Below are 21,015 nucleotides of genomic sequence, written 5' to 3'. Positions count from 1 at the left end.
TCTAAGGAATTTTATTTCTTAGTGTAATGAATTTTATGCTCATGAAAGGTCAAGCTATCAGTTTCATGCAACAGGAAAGCTATAATAAGATACAGAAAGCTTAAACTATTTTAATAATGGTACAAGGGAAGGAAATTAACTTTTAAAACTTTACCCACTGAAAGTTATTCCTGTGTACCTTTGTATTTATATGTGAATGTGTATGTACATAAACACATGTGTGAGTATATATATGCATGCAAAGAGATACATCAGGAGTGGGAACTTCACAAGACATGAGAGGTAGTGTAAAATAAAAAAAACTAAATTTGTAGTTATAAAACTTCAGCTTGTCAGAGTCCTTATTCCAATATGACTAGCCATGTGACCAGAATCAGGTCAACAACTTGTAATTCTCAGTACACTAATTTATATAGGAGAGTTTATATCATCTGTACGGTGGTGGTGCAGAAAAACATTTAGCAACCCTAAAAAAACAGAAGGTTAAGTAGATAGGTAGGAGAGACAGAGAATGGCCTAGTGAAGGAGTTCTCAAAGTATGGTCAACAGATTCCTAGGGGTCCCTGAGACCCTTTTAGGGACAGCAAGGTCAAAACTACTTTCATAAATACTAAGACATTTGGCAATTTAAAAACTCCTCCCTTTTCCAACTACATATTTGTGTAAGGTCAGATTTTCTTCATATACTTCAACCAAAATAACATGCAAAATAGACTGAATGCAGGACATAAGAGAATCTAGTTGTCTTGTACTAAACCAGACATTAAAGATATGCAAAAAAGGTAAAACAATGCCACTCTTCTCACTAAATTTTTGTTATATAATAATAATACATAATACAATAAATAACAATACCAAAATATTACATATGTTAATATGTGGTTCTTATTCAGTTGTTTCAGTCATATCTGACTCTTTTTGACTCCATTTGGGGTTTTCTTGGCAAAGACACTGGAGTGGCTTGCCATTTCCTTCTCCAGCTCATTTTACAGATGAGGAAACTGATGCAAACAAGGTTAAGTGACTTGCCCAGTCACACAGCTAGTAAGCATCTGAAGATGAATTTAAACACCTTCAGGTCCTCCTGACTCTAGGATCTGCAGTCTATCCACTGTGCTACCTAGCTGCCCCAATACGATCTAACACTTTTTAATTTGAGATTGAGCCCCCTGATGCTGCAGGCAACTCTCTATCACCATAAGTTACAGAGAAGGGAACTAGTTGTTCTACATTAGTAGCAGAACTTCTTCATGTGGGAGCACCTTATTTCCCTCTATAACTGAAATCATAGATCTATTATCTACACATCCCCCCAAATCTCATCTCTTACAGAAAGCTTCACCCAACCCCAATTCTAAGTGCCCTCTGTTAATTGTTTCCTTATTATCCTGTATAGAGCTTGTTTGTATATATTTATTTGTTGTCTTTCTCACTAGGTTGTAGGTTCCTTTAGGGTAGTGGCCATTGCTTTTTCTCTTTTGTATTCCCATTACTTAGTACAAAGTAGGAACTTAATAAATGCTACCTGACATAAACACACATACATATGTATATATGTATGTGTACTATGCACATACAAATATGCACTAAAGATATGATTATTGATCAGTGGAAGCCATTAGAACAGTTACAAAGTTTGGTAATGATGACGACCATGGTGATAAACAACAAATTTGCACGTTGTTTTAATGCCACGTGAAAAATCTGCCATAATGGCTTACAACTGGTAAGAATATCAATAACCATAATTTCATCAATTCATTATTTTTAACAGGATCTCAATGTCAAAACAGAAGTAGTTATCAATACTTGAAAAGGTAAAAATAATGTTATCCCCCCATTTGAACTTCTAAAAATATATTTAATATTTTAATGATTTCCATCCTTTTAAATTAGGATAACCAAGAAACAAACTGGCTTTTAAAAAAATCAACAGGGTTGTGTCACTGAAAAAAATGACTAAAATATTACATTTTTTTTTAATATTTGCATACTTTTTTTTGTGAAATACTTTAAATAAGGTTCAAAATTAATCCTCTTTTTTTAATTAAAGAAAGCACAGTTGCCTAATTAATAGAAAGCCTAGAAAGAAACATCAAGTGAATCATAACCTAGACTCATAAAATTAAAGCATTTTAAACAAACTAATATGTACTTTTTCAGGCAGGATTTATAAACCAAACAGCCTTTGCCTAACACATTTTTAAACCATTATATATGGCAAAGATAACATCCAACAAACAATAATTCTAAAAACCATTTTAAAAGGATGTAATCAAGTTTATAAGTAACATATATTTCAATTTACTTCAAAACATCAGGGGAGCTTTAATTTCATTGATATGGGCATCCCTCTATTAATGAGGATTATAACCTATTTGACTCAAAATATATAAAAGAAAATTAGGAAGAAATATGGTAAATGGTCTATGCTTGTAAAGTACTGAAAATACAATCTTGGAATTTCTATGTATCTTGAGAGTATTCATTACATAATTATTTATCATACACATGTTTTATACTTATTATATATTATAGAGAGGAAAGCATTAAGAAGAGAGTGATCAAGAAAGATAAATAAAGTAAACAAATACCATATCTAAAATACATAAATTTATAGAATAAGTAAATTGTAAGAATATGAATACTATATATGATCTATGTACTATATTATTAAATGTGATATATTACGTATATATTTATTACATTTTACATATTATACATGACATACATTCCTCATTTTTAATATTATCTGGTTGATCACCCTATTCTCCTTGATAGGGTTATCTTTAGGTTTTTGTGATGCTGCTTTCTCCTGGTTCTACTCCTACCTGTCTGGACACTCCTCAGTCTCCATTACTATATCTTTGTCCAGGTCATTCCTGTTAACTATGGGTGATCCCCAAAGCTTTGTCCTAAGATCTCTTCTTTTCTCCCTCTATACTACTATTTCACTTGGTGATTTCATCAGCTTCAATAGATTTATTTATTATTGATGCAAAGGATGTTCAGATCTCTTTAACCAATCTCTAAACTCTCTCCAGTCTCACATTTCCGATTACCTACTCAACAGCTCAAACTGGACATGATTCAGATTTATTAAATTCACTATAACCAAAAGAGAACTCATCTTTTCCTCCCAAACTTCCACTCTTCCTAATTTTCCCATTATTGTTAAAGCCACTACTATCCCAGTCACCCAGGCTCACAATCTAGTCATCCTAGACTACTCATTTTCTCTCTCAATCCCCAGCTTAACCCCTCTCACCCCATTCCACCAGACTGTTATCAAATCCTGTCACTTCTACTTTAGCAACATCATTTGCATAAATCCTTTTCTATAATGACACTGTTACTACTACCCTCAGCCCTCATCACCTCATGTATGCAATAGGCTTTTGGTTGGTCTCCGCCTGATGTCTCTCCTTACTCCAATCCATCAATCTTCCTAAAGTGCAGGTCTGACCATGTGGTTCCCTATTACCTCTAGCATTAAATATAAAATCCTCTGGCTTTTTAAGCCTTCATGACCTATTCCCTTCCCATATTCCAATTTTGTCTCATACTCTACTTCTGTACAGGTACTTTGTGATCCAATGACGCTGGTCTCCTTACTATTTTCTCCACAAGACACTACAACTCCTGACTCCAGGCATTTTCACTGTCTGTCTTCCATACCTGGAATTCTCTCCCTCCTCATCTCCACCTCCTGACTTCTCTGTCTTCCTTCAAGTCTCAACCAAAATCTCACCTTCTGCAAGAAGCCTTCTGGTCTCCCTTAAATGCTAGTACTTTCCTCCTGACAGTAGCTCCAATTTACCCTATATATATGTTGAATGTACATAATTGTTCTACTGCTTTTTAACTTTTAAAAACAACTTTTAAGCCTAAAGACCCTCTTTATGGCCATTAGAATGTAAATTCCTTAAGGGCATGAACCATGTTTTCTTTTGCATTTGTATCCCTAGCTCTTAACACAGTACTTGGCATATAGTGAGCTCTTAATAAATGCTTTTTCTTTCATTCATTCATTCATGTGCCATAATGTGTTTAGCCATTCCCCAATCAATATGCACCTACTTTGTTTCAAGTTGTTTGCTACTACAAAATGTGTTGTTTTAATTTAGATATATATGAGGTCTTTCTGTCATTGATCTCCTTACCTTCCATATCTCTGACCTGAAGACCTTGTCTTTAACTCTACTAGAAAAATGAGGCTACACTGACTGGGGGAATGGCTATACAAATTATGACACATAAATGTAATGGAATATTACTGTGCTGTAATAAGTGATGAATATGATGAATAAAATGAAGCATGAAAAGATTTACGTGAACTGACGCAAAGTTAAGCAAGCAGAGTCTAGAAAACAATATAAACAATGACAACAATGTAAATAAAAAGAACTATCCCAAAACAATCAAATGTAAATGTGTAAAATAACAAAGCAGAGATATGAGAAGACAGCCCCACTCTTCCGTGGAGAAGAAAAGTCCATGAGAGGGCCACACTAATATTTTTGGACTTTTCTGTGTATCAATCAGTTTTCCTGTTTTGTTCTCTTTTGTTTTCTTTAAAGCATTATTTGTTTTTTTGTTTGTTTTTTTTTAGGCAATTTAAGTGACTTGCCCAGGGTCACACAGCTAGTAAGTGTCAAATGTTAGATCTGAGGCCATATTTGAACTCAGGTCCTCCTGACTTCAGGGCCAGTGCTCTATCCACTGTGCCACCTAGCTGCCCCTTAAAATATTATTTGTTATATGGGATGACTCTCTGTGAGAAGGAGCATAAGAAAATTTTACTGACATTAAAAAAAAAAGGATATCAATTAAATTTATCTGAATAAAGAAAATTGAGGCTATACAATGTGAGTTTCCTTTTCTCCTTCTCCCCTTAAAACTGTTTGACACATCACCTACATCTTTTCTCCTTTTCCTCTAGTATCTTGACAAAAGAAGTAGTCCTTTTTACCAAGCTCAACCCCTTAACATGTGCACTTGATAGAAGCTCCTCCATTCCTCTCCAACAGACTGACACCTTAACCATCTATCCAGCTCCAACTCCATCTAATCTTTAATCTCTATCTACCGGTTTCTTCCCTTCTTGTTTCCAACATGCCCAAGTCTCCCTTATCCCCTCAAAAAAACCTTCACTAAGTCCTACTAATCTTCTTGCAGTACTGTACTATTTCTCTTTCTTTCTCAGCCAAATTCCCTTGAAAAAGCTCTCTATACTTACTGCCTCCATTTCCTCTTCTCTCACAATCCTGTCCTTCTGCAACCTCCCTTCTGACCTTATTACTCAAGTGAAGTTACCAATGATTTAACTGCCATATTTGATGGTCTTTTATCACTCTTCTTGACCTATTTGCTCTACATTTGACACCACTAACTACTCTCTCCCCCTAGATTCTATCTACTCTCTGAGCTAACACAACACTTCTCTTTTCTACCTATCTTAACTGCTCTTTCTCCGTCTCCTTTACTGATTCATCATCCCTATTATAGCTTGCAGCTGCAGGTGTAGGCCCCTCCCCCAAGGTTCTGTCCTATGCCCTCTTCTCTTCTCACTCCACACTCTCATTGACCTCATCAGGGCTTATGCAATTAACTATCATTGCCAGGCAGATGACTCAAAAATCAAAACACACACACACACACACACACACACACAGTGCATATTGGACATTTCAAACTGGATATCTATGATATATCTCAAACTCAACATGTTCTAAACATTATTTTTCATCCCAAACCCTTCCCTCTTCCCAATTTCTGTCAAGAGTACCACATATCTATGCAATTTCCCTCATCCCACACATTCAACTGTCCAATTTCATCTGAATACTTAAGTTTTGTGTCTGCACTGTCTCCTGTTTTTGTCCAAAGTAGATACAGATTTAACACAAAACCATTTGGACAGACTTACACTACCAAATATAGGAATTAAAATAGGTAGGAAGAACTTGAGCAATTCTTTTTCATTTTAAAAGAAAAATCCTATAAACTCAGAACTATATGACCACGAGCAAGTCACTTCAAAGACAAGTTGTATAGTATAGATGAACTGTAAATTATTTTGTAACAGGGAAAGGAAATTCCAGACGAGAAGTTCCCTACATTGAGCAAATGAAAGGTAAAGTCCAATATTTCTCCCAAAAGTTGTCTCAAAGCTACAGAGCCTGGAGACAAACTAGTCATGTTAGAAAGTAGAGGGTAGTAAAAACAGGTAGTTAGATGCAAAGCTGTCATCCTTTATTTAAAGCAGGAGATAATTAGTTTGAAATTTATAGAAATTCTCTTTACTGACAAGTTACCTAGATACCCACCCTTCAGTAGATTACAAAGTATTATCAATTCCAGTAAGAATTGTTATTATTTTTGTTCAGTCATTCAGTCATGCTGGACTCTTCAAAACCCCATGAAACATACCATGTCAGGCCCTTCCATCCTCCACTCTCTCTCGAAGTCTATCCAGGTTCACATTTGTTGTTTCCATTATATATTCAATCTACTCATCTTCTGCTGTCCCCTTTTCCTTTTGCCTTCAATCTTTGCCAACATCAGGGTCTTTTCCAATGAGACCTGTCTTCTCATTTTGTGGCCAAAGTATTTTAACTTCAACTTCAGTATTTGATCTTACAGTGAATATCCTGAATTAATTTCTTTAAGTATTGACTGATTTGATCTCCTTGTTGTCCAAGGGATTCTCAAAAGTCTCCTCCAGCATCAAATTCAAAAGCATCAATTTGTATTGCTCAGCTTTCCTTATAGTTCAACTCTTATAGCCATACACTGTTACTGCAAAAACCATAGCTCTGACTATATGGAACTTTACTGCAAGGTGATGTTTTTTTCGGTAAGCTGTCCAAATTTGCCAGTTTTTTTTTCCAAGGAACAAATGTCCTTTAATTTTCTGGCTGCAGTTGCCATCTGCAGTGATCTTTAAGCCCAAGAGTAGAAAACCTCACACTGCTTCCATCTCTTTTCCCTCTATCTGCCAGGAAGTGATGGGACTAGTTGCCAAGATCTTAGTTTTTTTTTTTTTTTATATTAAGCTTCAAGTAGCTTTTTTTTTATTTTTAGTTTTCAACATTTGCTTCCACAAGATTTTGAGTTCCAAATTTTCACCCCATCTTGCCCCTCCCTCCACCCCAAGATGGCATGCATTCTGAATACCCCTCCCCCTAGTCTGCTTTCCCTGCTATCTCTCCCCGCCTTCCCCTTCTATTTTCCTGTAAGGCAGGATAGATTTCTGTACCCCATTTCCTGTATTTCTTATTTCCCAGTTGCATGTAAAAACATTTTTTTAAACATGTGTTTTTAAAACTTTGTGTTCCAAATTTTCTCCCTTCCTCCCTCCCCACCCACCATCATTGAAAAGGCAAGCTATACATGTGCAGTTATGTAAAACATTTCCATAGTAGACATGCTGTGAAAAACTAACTCTATTTCCCTTAATCCTATCTCGCCCCCCATTTATTCTATTCTTTCTTTTGACCCTGTCCCTCCTCAGAAGTATTTGCTTCTGATTACCCTCTTTCCCAATCTGCCCTCCACTCTATCATCCCCCTACTCTCTTGTCCCCTTCCCCTCCTATTTTCCTATAGGGTAAGACAGATTTCCATACCCAATTGAGTGTATATGTTATTCCCACCTAAAGTCAAATCCTATGAGAGTAAGGTTCACTCATTCCCTCTCACCTTCTCCCATTTCCCTTCCACTGTAAGAGCTTTTTCTTTTCTGGTTTTTTTTTGTGAGATAATTTACCCCATTGTACCTTTCCCTTTCTCCTCCTAGTATAATCCTCTCTCACCCCTTAATTTTATTCTCCAGATATGACCCTTTGATCTTCAACTCACCCTGTGCCCTCTATTTATCTATGTAGCTATCTATCTATCCGTCCATCTATCTATCTATATATATATATACATACACATAATTTTTTCCCTCCAACTACACTAATACTGACAAAGGTCTCCTGAGTTACAAATATCATCTTTCCATGCAGGAATGTAAACAGTTCAACCTTAATAAGTGTCTTGTGATTTCTCTTTCCTGTTTACCTCTTCATGTTCCACCTGAGTCTTGTATTAGAAAGTCAAATTTTCTATTCAGCTCTGGTTTTTTCATCAAGAATGCTTGAAAGTCCTCTATTTCACTGAATGACCATTTTTTCCCCTGAAGAATTATACTCAGTTTTGCTGGCTGTGATTCTCGGTTGTAATCCTATCTCCTTTGGCCTCCAGAATATTATATTCCATGCCCTGAGGTCCCTTAATGTGGAAGCTGCTAAATCTTGTGTTATCCTGATTTTGTTTCCACAAAACTTGAATTCTTTCTTTCTGGCTGCTTGTAATATTTTCTCCTTGACCTGGGAACTCTGAAATTTGGCTACATTATTCCTAGGAGTTTTCCTTTGGGGATCTCTTTCAGGAGGAGATCGGTGGATTCTTTCAATTTCTATTTTGCCCTCTGGTTCTAAAATATCAGGACAGTTTTCCTTGATCATTTCTTGAAAGATGATGTCTAGGCTCTTTTTTTCATCATGGCTTTCAGATAGTCCAATAATTTTTAAATTTTCTCTCCTGGATCTATTTTCCAGGTCAGTTGTTTTTCCAATGAGATATTTCATATTGTTTTCTAATTTTTCATTCTTCTGGATTTGTTTTACAGTGTCTTGATTTCTCATAAAGTCACTAGCTTCCAATTGCTCTATTCTAATTTTTAAGGAAGTATTTTCTTCAGTAATCTTTTGGACTTCCCTTTCCATTTGGCCAATTTTGCTCTTCATTGGCTTTTTGGACCTCTTTTGCCATTTGGGTTAGGCTATTTTTTTTGGGGGGGGGAGGCAATTGGGGTTAAGTGACTTGCCTAAGGTCACACAGCTAGTATGTGTCAAGTGTTTGGTCTGAGGCGGGATTTGAACTTAGGTCCTCCTGACTTCAGGGCCGGTGCTCTATCCACTACACCACCTAGCTGCCCCTAGGCTATTTTTTAACATGTTATTTTCTTCAGTATTTTTTTGGGGGGTCTCCTTTAGCAAGCTGTTAACTTGCTTTTCATGTTTTCTTGCATCACTCTCATTTCTCTTCCCAGTTTTTCCTCTACTTCTCTTACTTGCTTCTCAAAATCCCTTTTGAGCTCTTCCAAGGCCTGGGACTGATTCATATTTTTCTTGGAAGTTTTGGATGTAGGAGCTTTGACTTTGTTTTCTTCTTCTGGTTCTATGTTTTGATCTTCTTTGTCATCAAAGTAAGATAATATAGTCTGACTCTTTTTGCACTGCTTGCTCATGATCCCAACCAACTACTTGAGTTTTAAACTCTTTGTTAAGGTAAGAGTCTGTTTCCAATGTGGAGAATGTACTGTCTCAAGCTTCGGGAGCTGTTTTCAGAAATACTTCTAGGGACCTGAAAAATGTCAGCTCTTCCAAGGTGGTATGATAAGGGGCGAGGTGTTTCCTCTCCACCGCCACAACAAGTTCCACCACGCCAATGCTCCTCCTCGCCCCAGGACCGCCCCTCAAACTGTGACTCAGATCCAAGCGTGGGCAAAGCCAAGAGATTTCTGCCTCAGCCCTGGCAAAGAGATCTGTGCAATCCCCCTGTGATCAACCACTCTATTCCCCCTCAGTCTGTGGGCTGGAAGCTCAGGACACAGATGCTGCCCCGAGGGCATGCTCTGGACTTGCGGCTGAGACCTAGCTTCTTCTCTCACTGCAGTCACAGACTTTTCCCACTGACCTTCTAAGTTGTCTTTGGCGTTCATTGGTTGAGAAGTCTGGAAACCACCAGAGCTGCCCGTGATTCAGTTCTCTAAGACCTACTCCAGGGTCGCTGTGGCCTGCGCACCCATGCCAAACTGCGCTCCTCTCCGAGTCCAGCACGATATGCCTTTGCGATCAGCCATCCAGGTTGTCTTGGGCTGGAAATTTGTTTTACTCTGTTTTTTGTGGGTTCTGCTGCTTTAGAATTTGTTTACAGCCATTTTTTATAGTTCTCTGGAGAGGTTTGGGGGAGAGCTCTAGCAAGTCACTGCTTTCCCTCCACCATCTTGGCTCTGCTTCAAGTAGCTTTTATAGTCTCTTCTTTCACCTTCATCAAGAGGCTTCTTAATCCTTCTTCACTTTCTGCCATCAGAGTGGTATCATCTATATATCTGAGATTGCTGTTATTTCTCCCAGCAACCTTAATTTCAGCTTTTAATTCATCTAGCCTGGCATTTCACATGATGTACTCGGCATATAAATTAAATTAATAATGAGACAACATCCACCCTTGTCATACTCCTTTCCCAATCTTAAACCAATCAGTTGTTCCATGTTCAATTCTAACTACTGCTTCCTGGACTGCATACAGGTTCCTCAGGAGATAAGTAAGATGATAAATAAGACAAGTACTCTCATCTCTTTGAGGACTTGACACATTTTGTTGTGATCCACACAGCTAAAGGGCTTTAGTGTACTCTGCAGAAGCAGATCTTTTTTCTGGAACTCCCTTGCTTTCTCCATAATCCAGCAAATGTTGACCATTTGGTCTATAGTTCCTCTGCTTCTTTGAAAACCAGCCTACTCTTCTGGTAATTCTCGGTTCACATATTGCCGAAGCCTAGCTTGCAGAATCTTACATATAACCTTGCTGGTATGTGAAATGAGAGCAATTCTTTGGTAATTTGACCATTCTTTGGCATTGCTCTTCTTTAGATGTGGCACATAAACTGATCTTTTCCAATCTAGTGGCTGTTGTTGTGTTTTCCAAATTTACTGGCATATTGAGCACAATACTTCAATAGCATCATCTTTTAGGGTTTTAAATAGTTCAACTGTAATTCTATCACCTCCACTAACCTTATTGTTAGCAAAGCTTCCTAAGGTCTACTTGACTTCATTCTCCAGGACTTTTAGCTCTAAATCAGTAACCACCATCATGAATCAGTGATGCTAAGATCTCTCCAGTACAGTTTTTTTTCCCGTGTGTGTGTGTGTGTGTGTGTGTGTGTGTGTGTTGTATTCTAGCCACCTCTTTTTAATCTCTTCAGCTTTTGTTAAATCCCTTCATTTTTGTCTTTTATCATGCCCATTTTTTGCAGGAAACTTTCCCTAGATATCACTAACTTCCTTGAAGAGATCTCGTCTTTCTCATTCTATTCTTTTCTTCTATTTCTTTGCACTGCTCTTTTTTTTATTTGTCAAATCTTTACTGGGTAAGTGGGGGAGGTTGGCAGGGTCCAGCTCAATCTTTCTTGGCAGCAGCCTTCCTCATGGCAGCTAGGACGTTGCTGAGCTCCTCTCTCTTCCTCTTAGCCGGGATGCGAGCTCCCACCCTTTTTTTGATGAACTTAAGGGCTCGCTTATCCTTAGAGACCTTTAACAATTCCATGGCCCACCTCTCATTAGGGGCAAATCCACACACCTCCGGGATCATATCTCTCACAAACTTAGTGTTTGGTGAAACGCCCACGGTGGCAGCAGTGTCACGGCTTGGAAACATTTTGGTAACTTTGTGGCCTTTGTTGAGGCCTACGACCATGCGGTATCACATGGCCATGGCTGTAGCGCTACTGTAGGCCCAATGGCAGCCACAGCAGAAGGAAGGAGAGCTGCACTGCTCTTTTAAGAAGACTTTATCTCCCTGCTATTCTCTGGAATTCTGCATTCCGTAGGATATAGCTTTCCCTTTTTCCTTTCCCTGACCTTCTCTTGTCAGCTATTTGTAAAGCCTCATCAGACAATCATTTTGCTTTTTTGCTCTTCTTTTTCTTTGGAATGTTTTTTGTTGCTGCCTCTGGTAAAATACTGCAAGCCTCTGACGATCGTTCTTTAGGCAGTTTTTCAAGTAAGAATTCCTGGGCAATAATGTATTGCTATGAATGTTATCAGCCTTGTCTAGCTAAAGAGCCTATAAATTATCATAAATACTTTCATCACACCATTTTTTCTTTTCTTTGAGATTAAAGTCTTAATCTGACTTTTTTCAACAAGAGATTGCTACAATGTACATATGACCCAAATACAATAATATAAATTAAATGGAAAAGAGGCAAAGACTACTTCTCGGTGTGTCTTTTTGTTCTTATCTATAAAATGAGGAAGTTAGATCAAATTATTTCTAAATTCTTTCCCAGATTTAAAATCATGAGTCTGTTTAAAGATCATATTTTTCTAACCTTAATTTAGAAAGTAGAAATGAACAGCCTGATGGGTGCTAGAGATTAACATGCTTTTCAAGCAAACAAACATTAACATCCTGAGGGCTGGGTCCAACATCCCAAATGTAATTAGAAAATATTTATATTAAGGAACACAGATTATCAAATTAAACTGAAAGTAAATTTATTCAACTGATAGAAAAATTAGGAAAAATTCATATTAAGGGTCCAAAAAGTTCAGAGCTAAGAGGTTGGTTGCCTAGTCTAACTTCATTTTAAAAATGAAGAAACAAACTTAGAGGCACATAAATGTTAAGAGTGAGTAACTAAAATTGTTACAAAAACAACCATAAGAAAATTAGACATTATTTTAAAGGGTAAATATGTATAATTTATAGCCTCAAAGTTATTGGGAATAACAATGCAAGAAATTTTTAAGTATTGGAAAGGTACATAATAGATACAAATGCATAATTCACAACTGTTTCATGGAATTAAGCTTAACTTTTCACAGATGTCTCTTTAATAAATTTGTATTTTAAATACAGTTTAAAGGCTGTTAATATACATTATGCATAGCACACATGTTCCTTCTCATCTTTTTCCTATCCCACCAGGCTGCAAGAAGCCTTTTCCAGTCCTCCTTAACCTTGTGCTTTCCCTCCAAGATTATCTCCAGTTTAGACTGTATATACCTTATAGGTACATAGTTGCTTACATGTTGCTTCCCTAATTACACTCCTTGAGAGTTGGGGTTGTCTTTTGCCTTTCTTTGTATCCCCAGTGCTCAGCACAGTGACTGGCACACAGCAGGTGCTTAATAAATGCTTATTGACTAACTAGATCTTCATAACAGTACGGTTATCAGAAATGCTTAAAGGTCCTAGTTATAAAGAATTCCACAGATACCAATTTCAGCTTAGTCTTTCTTACTCTTCTTCTGTCAGTGACATAGCTATAAACTTAAATATTTACAACACAAAACAGGATGGTGGATTAGATGGTGGAAATGCAAAATAATTTCTGGTAACAAAAATCATTTGTTAAATCCTAAAATGCTGTATAAGTGTGAATTATTTTTTCCACTCTTGAGAAACTAAAAGCTAATTTTACCAAATTAAAAAAGTGCAATCCAACTGTCACATTCTACTCCAAGGGGCTAGAAAGTTTCATCATATTAAACTGTATTTTTCCCTTTTTGATGTCCTATTGGCTATTCTATCTGTGTGTGTTAGAAAACAATTTTAAGTTACAGAAATTCATGTGGAATCTCAAGCTGGGTTTTGGTTTTCCTTATCCAGATGATTTCTTAATCATAATAATTCTACACCTCAGATTCTTTGCTTCAGAATAGATGTTTACCTGAGGGATAGGTAAAGCAAATGCTGGATACTAATAATGTAACAGACCTCCAAGGAAAAATTTACTAAGAAATTTTTCAACACAGTACAAAGGTGTTTTCAAGATGCAACTGTCAAGAACGGTTTTAGTAAATAGTGCTCTGAAAGCTATGAAATCAAAGTTATTAATAAAAATAGTTGACATACAGCAATCTGGTTTATAAAGTACTTTTGTGGTTTACAAAAGTTGTTTTCTATTATAAAGAAGATCGAAGCTATTTTGTTATATTTCTTTCTATCCCACCAGAAAACCTGGGATATAGTGAGATATGCACATACTAGACACTCAAAAATTTTGGTGAACAAGTAATTCACATAAGGGCTAGGTTTTTTTGCCTGTCATTAAACATGTTAATAAAATAGCAATAGGCTCAGAACATTTTTGAGAATTGTTTTCAAGAACTTTCAATTCATTTTAGAAGAATTTATATATATACATACATATGTACAAACACACACACACACACACACACACACGAGTGAGATAGATTAATTCCAAATCATTGCTAAAATATTCTTAAATCCAGTGTTCTGCGGCTCTCCAATGGGACAATATACTTGTCTGAGTAGTCTGAATCACTATACATACTTGAGAGTAAAACTACTCAAATAAATTATATCTCATCATTGGGGATGCTCCTCCCAATGATGCCAACTATAACCCATACAAGCTTGCCTGTCCTATAGGCTTCTTCTTGTTCATTCCTTCACAAAAGTTCACAACAGGGGTATCACCCAATGTGTTCAAGCTTTTCTTTGTTGTTGTTGGGTTTTTTTTGAGAATAAGAGAATACCAATAAAAATAACATGGTAACCTTTTCCTTTTATTATCACTTGACTAGCCCATCTTCTTTTGTAACTGTACATTTCTTTTCATCTATTATTTCGGTATATTTCTTTGCAAATCATTACTTATTACCTGTTGCAGCTTACTCATGTATTTCCTCACTGCCTTCTGAGGAATTAGTCTATAAAGTACACAAACTTGTGTAAACAATGCTTTTACTAAGAATTGAGGATGTTAATTTTTAATTATTTTAATGCTATAACATTCCATGGCTACAGTTATACAACACCATCAGTAGCATGTGGGTATTAAGATTGATCTTTGTTTCTAAAATTTTAATTATATTTTGTTTAAAAAATTAACATTTTTCCTGAATTCAGACTGACTTTTCCCCCAATTATGCCAGGTTAAACACACATGTAAATTTATACTAGCAAACAAAAAAGCAATTAATGTTTGTATATGTGATACTTACATTGACTTTGAAAGCTTGTACAGTGTTATCCAAGAGAAGGATATTGCAGACCACCTCTGTGTGTTGTCTGTCTCGTGCCAGCTCGGATGCTCGTACATTGTAAGTTCTGCCAGCTGGCAATCGGAAGCGTGCGGTCATTACTGTCCACACAGGGTCTTTGCAAATAAGAAAAAAAGATAGTACAGTAAAGAAAGATACAACATGACCCTTAAAAGACGTGTTAAATTTTACCTTAACAAATTCTAAGAAAATAAAAGAGGGCAAAGAATATTTGACTACATTTTATTTTAAACAATTTTTAAGTGGTCAAGACACTGTAAGGGATCTATGGATAGATTTTTTTGGGGGGGAGGGGTCTGTAAACTTGGATGGGAGAAAAATTCTATCTATAATTTCACTAACTTTTAATTTAAGGCTTTGTGAATTTGTTTTTATTTTCAGAACTATTTCAGTTTAATTAGTTTCCTTTGTAATTCCACGTGTATTATTTATGACTCCAAAAACATTAGTCTGAGAAATGGTGTATAGGGTCAATAACAGAAAAAAAAAAAGTAAAGACTCCTTATTTAAAAAGCAAACAGAATCCCAGTTTGACAATTTTCAGATAAGATTTCTAAAACTGCTTTTTTCTTTCATTTTTTACAATAATCATCATATTCTAGTAGAATATTTGACAAGGTAAGAGGTCTCACCTCTGTCTCATACAGTTATAACTTTTTGCTGTTTTGAGTGTTTATATCTTGAAACAGTCTATTATTTGCCCTACAGAACCAATTCAACAGAATTAAAATTGAGATATTATAACACGGGCAAAAGAAATCAAGAAAATGTTCAGAAATTACTATACATAAAAATAAATAAATAAAAATGAAATTACTATACATAGCTTCACATTAATAAATCTAGAAATCTAAAAGAAACGGTTATCTTAAAAAAAGTATAAAATACTGCAATAAACAAAACAAGAAATGGACAAGCTAAATAGCTTCATCACAACAGAGAAATTAGACAGCCCATTTAAAAGTTGCCCTACAGACAGAAAATACCTGTCCTAACTCCACAAAGAATCAGTTGGGGGGGAAAACATTATATCACACAGTTTTTGAAAAAAAATTAAAAGTATTATAGAAATGCAATTAATTTAAATAAACATTGAGAGCTCACTAGGCACAAACCACTGTGGTAGGTTATACAGATATGAAGACAAAAATGAAAATAGTCCCTCAGTCAATCAACAAGCATTTACTAAGTACTTACTATGTATCAGAAACAAGGTAGGTGTTAGGGATAGAAAGACAAAAATTAAACAGTTCCTGCCATCAAGGCATTTATGCTCTTTTAAGGAAAACAACATGTGCAGGAAACATGGTAAGGTAGAAAGAAAGTACATAAGATTTGAAGTTACAAGACCTGGGTTCAAATCCAAGTTCTGCCATTTATTACCTGAATGACCTGAGGCAAGTCACTGTGTCAGCCTTAATTTCCTAAACTGTAAAATGAGGGAACTGGACTGAATGGCCTCCGAGGTCCCAAACGTCTCTAAACATATGATTCTATTAGCTTGTGTGTGTGTGTGTGTGTGTGTGTGTGTGTGTGCGTGCACGCGCACGCTCACACAAAATAAATAGAAAGCCATTTGGAGAAAGGTCTTTACCATCACATGAATAAGGTACTAAATGAGCTGAGCTCTGAAAGAAACCTGGGATTCTACAGTGTCAGTGTGAGCAGTCAGTGCAATCCAGGCACAGAAGACAGTCAATGCAAAGGAGCAGGAAAAAAAAAAAAAGGCAGTGTCATATTAGGAACAAAGCAGCTAGTTTAACTGGACCACTAAGTGTGAAGAATAATGTATATTAAGTCCGGAAAGAGAGACTGGAACCAGGTTATGAAGACTTTAAATGACAAACAGCTAAGTTTGTATTTGATCTCCTACACGGATTGGGAATTACTAGAGTTTACTGAGTAGAGAATGACATTCTCAGAAATCTGTTTTAGGAATATGATTTTGGCAGCTCTGGGGGTTATGGACTAGAAGGAGGCAAGACTGGAGACACAGAAAACAATTAGAATATTACTGCAACGGTGCAAGCAAAAGGTGATAAGTTCCTGAATTAGGGTGGTATGAATAGAGAGAAGCAACATAACAAAGGTTATGGAGAGAGAATTAAAAAGATTTTGAAAGTAAATACATGGATGAAAGAGAATAAAAAGTCAAGGATCTCTCCAAGTTTACGTGAGAATAATGTATCATCTTATCCTCCTTAAAAAAATTATTACAAAGGAAATGGCACACATAAAATACAACAAATACTTATTAAGCACCCACGTGGTGCAAAGGACTGTGAAAGGCACTGAGTAATAAACTAAATTTAGTAAGACACAATCCCTGCCCTCACAATGCTTACAATTTAGTAAGGAAACTAGACACCAACCCAGGTAACTATAATGCCTAAAAAATGATAATGATATTAAAAATTTGTCATTCCCTCCCCTTGCATACAATGCAATGTATGTAGGTAAGTACAATACAAAGTGATCTGAAAAGGAAGAGAATACTAACAACTTGGACCATGTTATGGAAGATTTCATGGAAGAAGTGTCAGGTGAGCTAAGTCTTGAAGGAAGATAAGGTTTCTGAGAGGCTAAGAATGGGATGTATTGCTGGCAGAATTGACAAAATTTGCCAACTTATTGGATATGTGGGTTTAGTAAGAGTGGAAAGTTGAGTATGACACCAAGATTGGGAACTTGGCTGAATAAAGAGGTTGATATCTCAATAGAAAGAGGAAAGTTTGGAAGAGAATGGAGAGTTCTGTTTTGGTTACAGTGAGATTCCGATATCAATGGGATATCCACTTCAAAAGGTCCAAAAGGCAGTTTGTGATAATGGGAGCGAACTCAAGAGAAAAATTAGAGATTAACATTACAGATTTGAAAGCAATCTACTTAGACATGATAATTAAACCTGTGTAAGCTGAGGTCACTGATAGAATATAGAGAAAGAAATCAAAGGTCTGAAAACAGAGCCCTGATATACACCCAAAATTAGGGAATGTGACATGGATGATGACCCAACAAAGGAGACTGAGAAAGAAGTTCAACTAATTTCTTACAGAAATTTAATTAATATAAGTCTGTCATGACAATGAGATGAAAAGTGCCTAACCAATCACTTCAGCCAAAGAATGCTTAACCTCTTGAATGACTGTGAGCAGGCAAGAAGTATGAAGAAGCAGTGGAAAACCTCTTTGCTTGTGGAAGACTACAGGGATAAAAAATTACATATTCTGTTGGACTCAGGTTCATATGTTGGTTAGTTCTGCTAAGTTGCTTTTTTCTCTTTTAAAAAATTCATTTCTCTACGTAGAAAAAAGAGGAGATAGTGAGAAATCAAGATGACATAAACCAGAGATATCAATAATGATAAACTAAAGCAGTAGAAGGGAAGTAAACTATGATGACAAAAAGTTTGATACAAGAGACCCAATTAAGGCCAACGGTCCTAAGAGAATGTAGGAATGCAACTGGAAACATGACATAATAATATAATTTCCAATGAAGTGTAAAAAATCTGTTAAGATTTTTATAACACTTAACTTCATCCATGACAACGGAGCTGCCACTTTTGGACTCAACATTACTGTTCCTGATACACTACACAAGGAAGCAGAAAAGCTACAAAAGGAATGAAAGTACAGCTAATTTAGATCAGGTATATATAAAGGAGGTCTGTATTGGAGGCAATGCACTTTTGATGATGTTGAGAGATTTAAGATATGTAATTGAGAAGATTCCTAGAGAGGCTTAAAAATAAGACAAGTGACCAAAATGCCATACTTTATTGTTTATTTTTTTAAAAGAAAACAATCAAAAAATAAATATAACTCATATGCCTATATTTTCCCGTCTACAAATTTTTATGAGAATAAAGAACACGAATCAAAGACATCACTAATGCTGGCAAAAGATGGAAATAGGTACCCTTTCATAAATGATTGTCTATCACAGCAAAATCACTGACTGAAAGGTATGTTATTGTTGCTCAGTTGTTCAATTGTGTCCAATTCAAGACCCTATACCGTCCTGGAGTTTTCTTGGCAAAGATGCTGGACTGGCTTGCCAGTTCCTCCTCCAATGTATTAAGGGAAACAAAGGTTAAATGGCTTGCCAGCGTCACACAACTAATGAGTATCTGAGGCCGAATTTTTAACTCAAGTTGTCAAGGCTCAGCACTCTTATCCACCGAGCCACCTAGCTGCCTCCCAGCTGGTTGAAAGGTGTAAAGAATACAAAATTCCATAAAGTTTATTCTTTATTGACTATAAAAAGCATTTGATTTAGTAGAGCAAAACACTGACTCTGCTATTCTAACAAAGTATTTATACATGTATGTAAAGACAATCTTAAGATTTCTTTAAAGTTATAATTATTCCCTGATTTTTAATCACTGTTAACCAACTGTGACTGTCAATATCAAAAGAAGCATAAAACAGGAAGGCTGATGATGTTCATCAAATGTTTGCCCCCATTATGGAAGACTCCAGCACAGAGTCCAGATGGTGAGCTCTCCAAATGTTATTGTTTGCAAAACAAAACTATGTTAATTGAATTAAAACATTATAGAATCTCTTTAAATTAGATGCACAGTCATTCAGGAGTTTGGTATAGCTACTGATGCAGATTCCAATCCATTCTGAACGTAAAGTGCTCTGCAAATCTTAGTGCCACTAATCTATCAATCTATCTACATACATATTTATACACATAAATACACACACATATACACATATATACATGTGTATATTTGAGCTACTATCATGGGAAACTCTTAATGACCATGTCTACCAGACTTCTGTCTTCCTTATATACCAATAATCTTCCCCTAAGATTCTGGACAAATGTATGGATACCAATATATCAAAAAGACCTTTTATCATGTATCCTTTGTTTTCAGCACATTATTAGCCCATTTTGTTTTTCAGTCATACATCTCTGTGACATTCTTTACTCCTCTTGAGTACAGTACTTCCTTCACATGTATTACAACCTATACTCCTGCTCACCAGATGCTTCTGCATTGCTTTTTGGATGACTCTCAACTTTATTATCAGTTAAGCTCTTAGATGGAATCTAGTTAGTTACAAGGCCTGGGTGTAATTCTATTATGTTAGGATGATCTCAAAAGAAGACCATTCTTCTTTTGTGTAGGGAAGAAGAATGTATAGAGAGAGAGGGAGGAAAGAAAAAAGAATGGGGTAAATTATCTCACATTAAGGGGGCACATAAAGAAGAGAAAGCAAGTTAAATGAGTTACAAGAGGAAATGCACAGTAAAATTATACTAGTAGGAGACCTCAATTTACTTTTATCAGTCATACATAAGCCTAATCATAAAATAAACAAGAAAGAAGTTAAGTAAATGAACAGAATTTTATTAAACTCAGATATGACAGACCTGTGGAGAATACTGAATAGGAATAAAAGGGGTATACCTATTTTGCATCGGTGCATGGCCACTTCATGAAAATTAACTGTACTCTGTCAAAAGATTTCACAAACAAATGGAGAAAAGTAGAAATATTAAATGCCTCTTTTTCTGACCATAATGAAAATTATAATCAATAAAAAGCCCTTATTGATATAAATAATAAAGGGCAATTAGGTGGTGCAGTAGAAAACATGCCGGGTCTCACGTTTGAAGATTCAAGTTCCTGAGTTCAAATGTGGCCCCATATACTTATTATTAGCTTTGAGACCCTAGACGAAGTTATCTAACCTTATTTGCCTCGGTTTTCTTACCTGTAAAATGAGCTAGAGAAGGAAATGATAAACCACTCTAGTATCGTTGCCAAGAAAACCCCAAATGGGTTCACCAAAAGTTGGACACAACTGAAAAAACGACTGAACAACAAGAAATGAAATGAAATGGGTGAATATTTAGAAAAATATAAATTACTCATATTAAAAGAACCGGAAAAAGAATAATTAAATAATCATATCTTAAAAAAGGAAACTCAGGGCAGCTAGGCGGCGCAGTGCATAGAGCACCACCCCTGGATTCAGGAGAGCCTGAGTTCAAATTCGCCTCAGACACATAACACTTACTAGTTGTGTGATCCTAGGCAAGTCACTTAACCCCACTGCCTAGCCAAAACAAACAAACAAACAAACAAAAAGAAAACTGAAGCCATAAATGAGCTCCCT

At 36.1% G+C, this 21,015-nt stretch overlaps 1 protein-coding gene across 3 annotated transcripts in view; it reads right to left on the bottom strand.

The window, feature by feature from the left end:
* PTPN4 (protein tyrosine phosphatase, non-receptor type 4) overlaps positions 1 to 21,015 on the bottom strand; it is a 235,644-nt gene that overhangs the window by 161,520 nt on the left and 53,109 nt on the right. For all 3 annotated transcript variants that reach the window (XM_027854730.1, XM_027854728.1, XM_027854729.1), the window contains exon 2: positions 14,813 to 14,967. In XM_027854730.1, the coding sequence (XP_027710531.1) occupies positions 14,813 to 14,950 (138 nt within the window). In that variant the 5' untranslated portion in view covers positions 14,951 to 14,967. The remainder of the gene's footprint in view (positions 1 to 14,812; positions 14,968 to 21,015) is intronic.

The sequence above is a fragment of the Vombatus ursinus genome, unplaced genomic scaffold (assembly GCF_900497805.2).
Source record: "Vombatus ursinus unplaced genomic scaffold, bare-nosed wombat genome assembly UNPS02010548.1, whole genome shotgun sequence".
NCBI classification, from domain to species: Eukaryota; Metazoa; Chordata; class Mammalia; order Diprotodontia; family Vombatidae; genus Vombatus; species Vombatus ursinus.
Note: the sequence above shows the minus strand (reverse complement) of the source record. Positions and strands in the feature narration are given on the sequence as shown.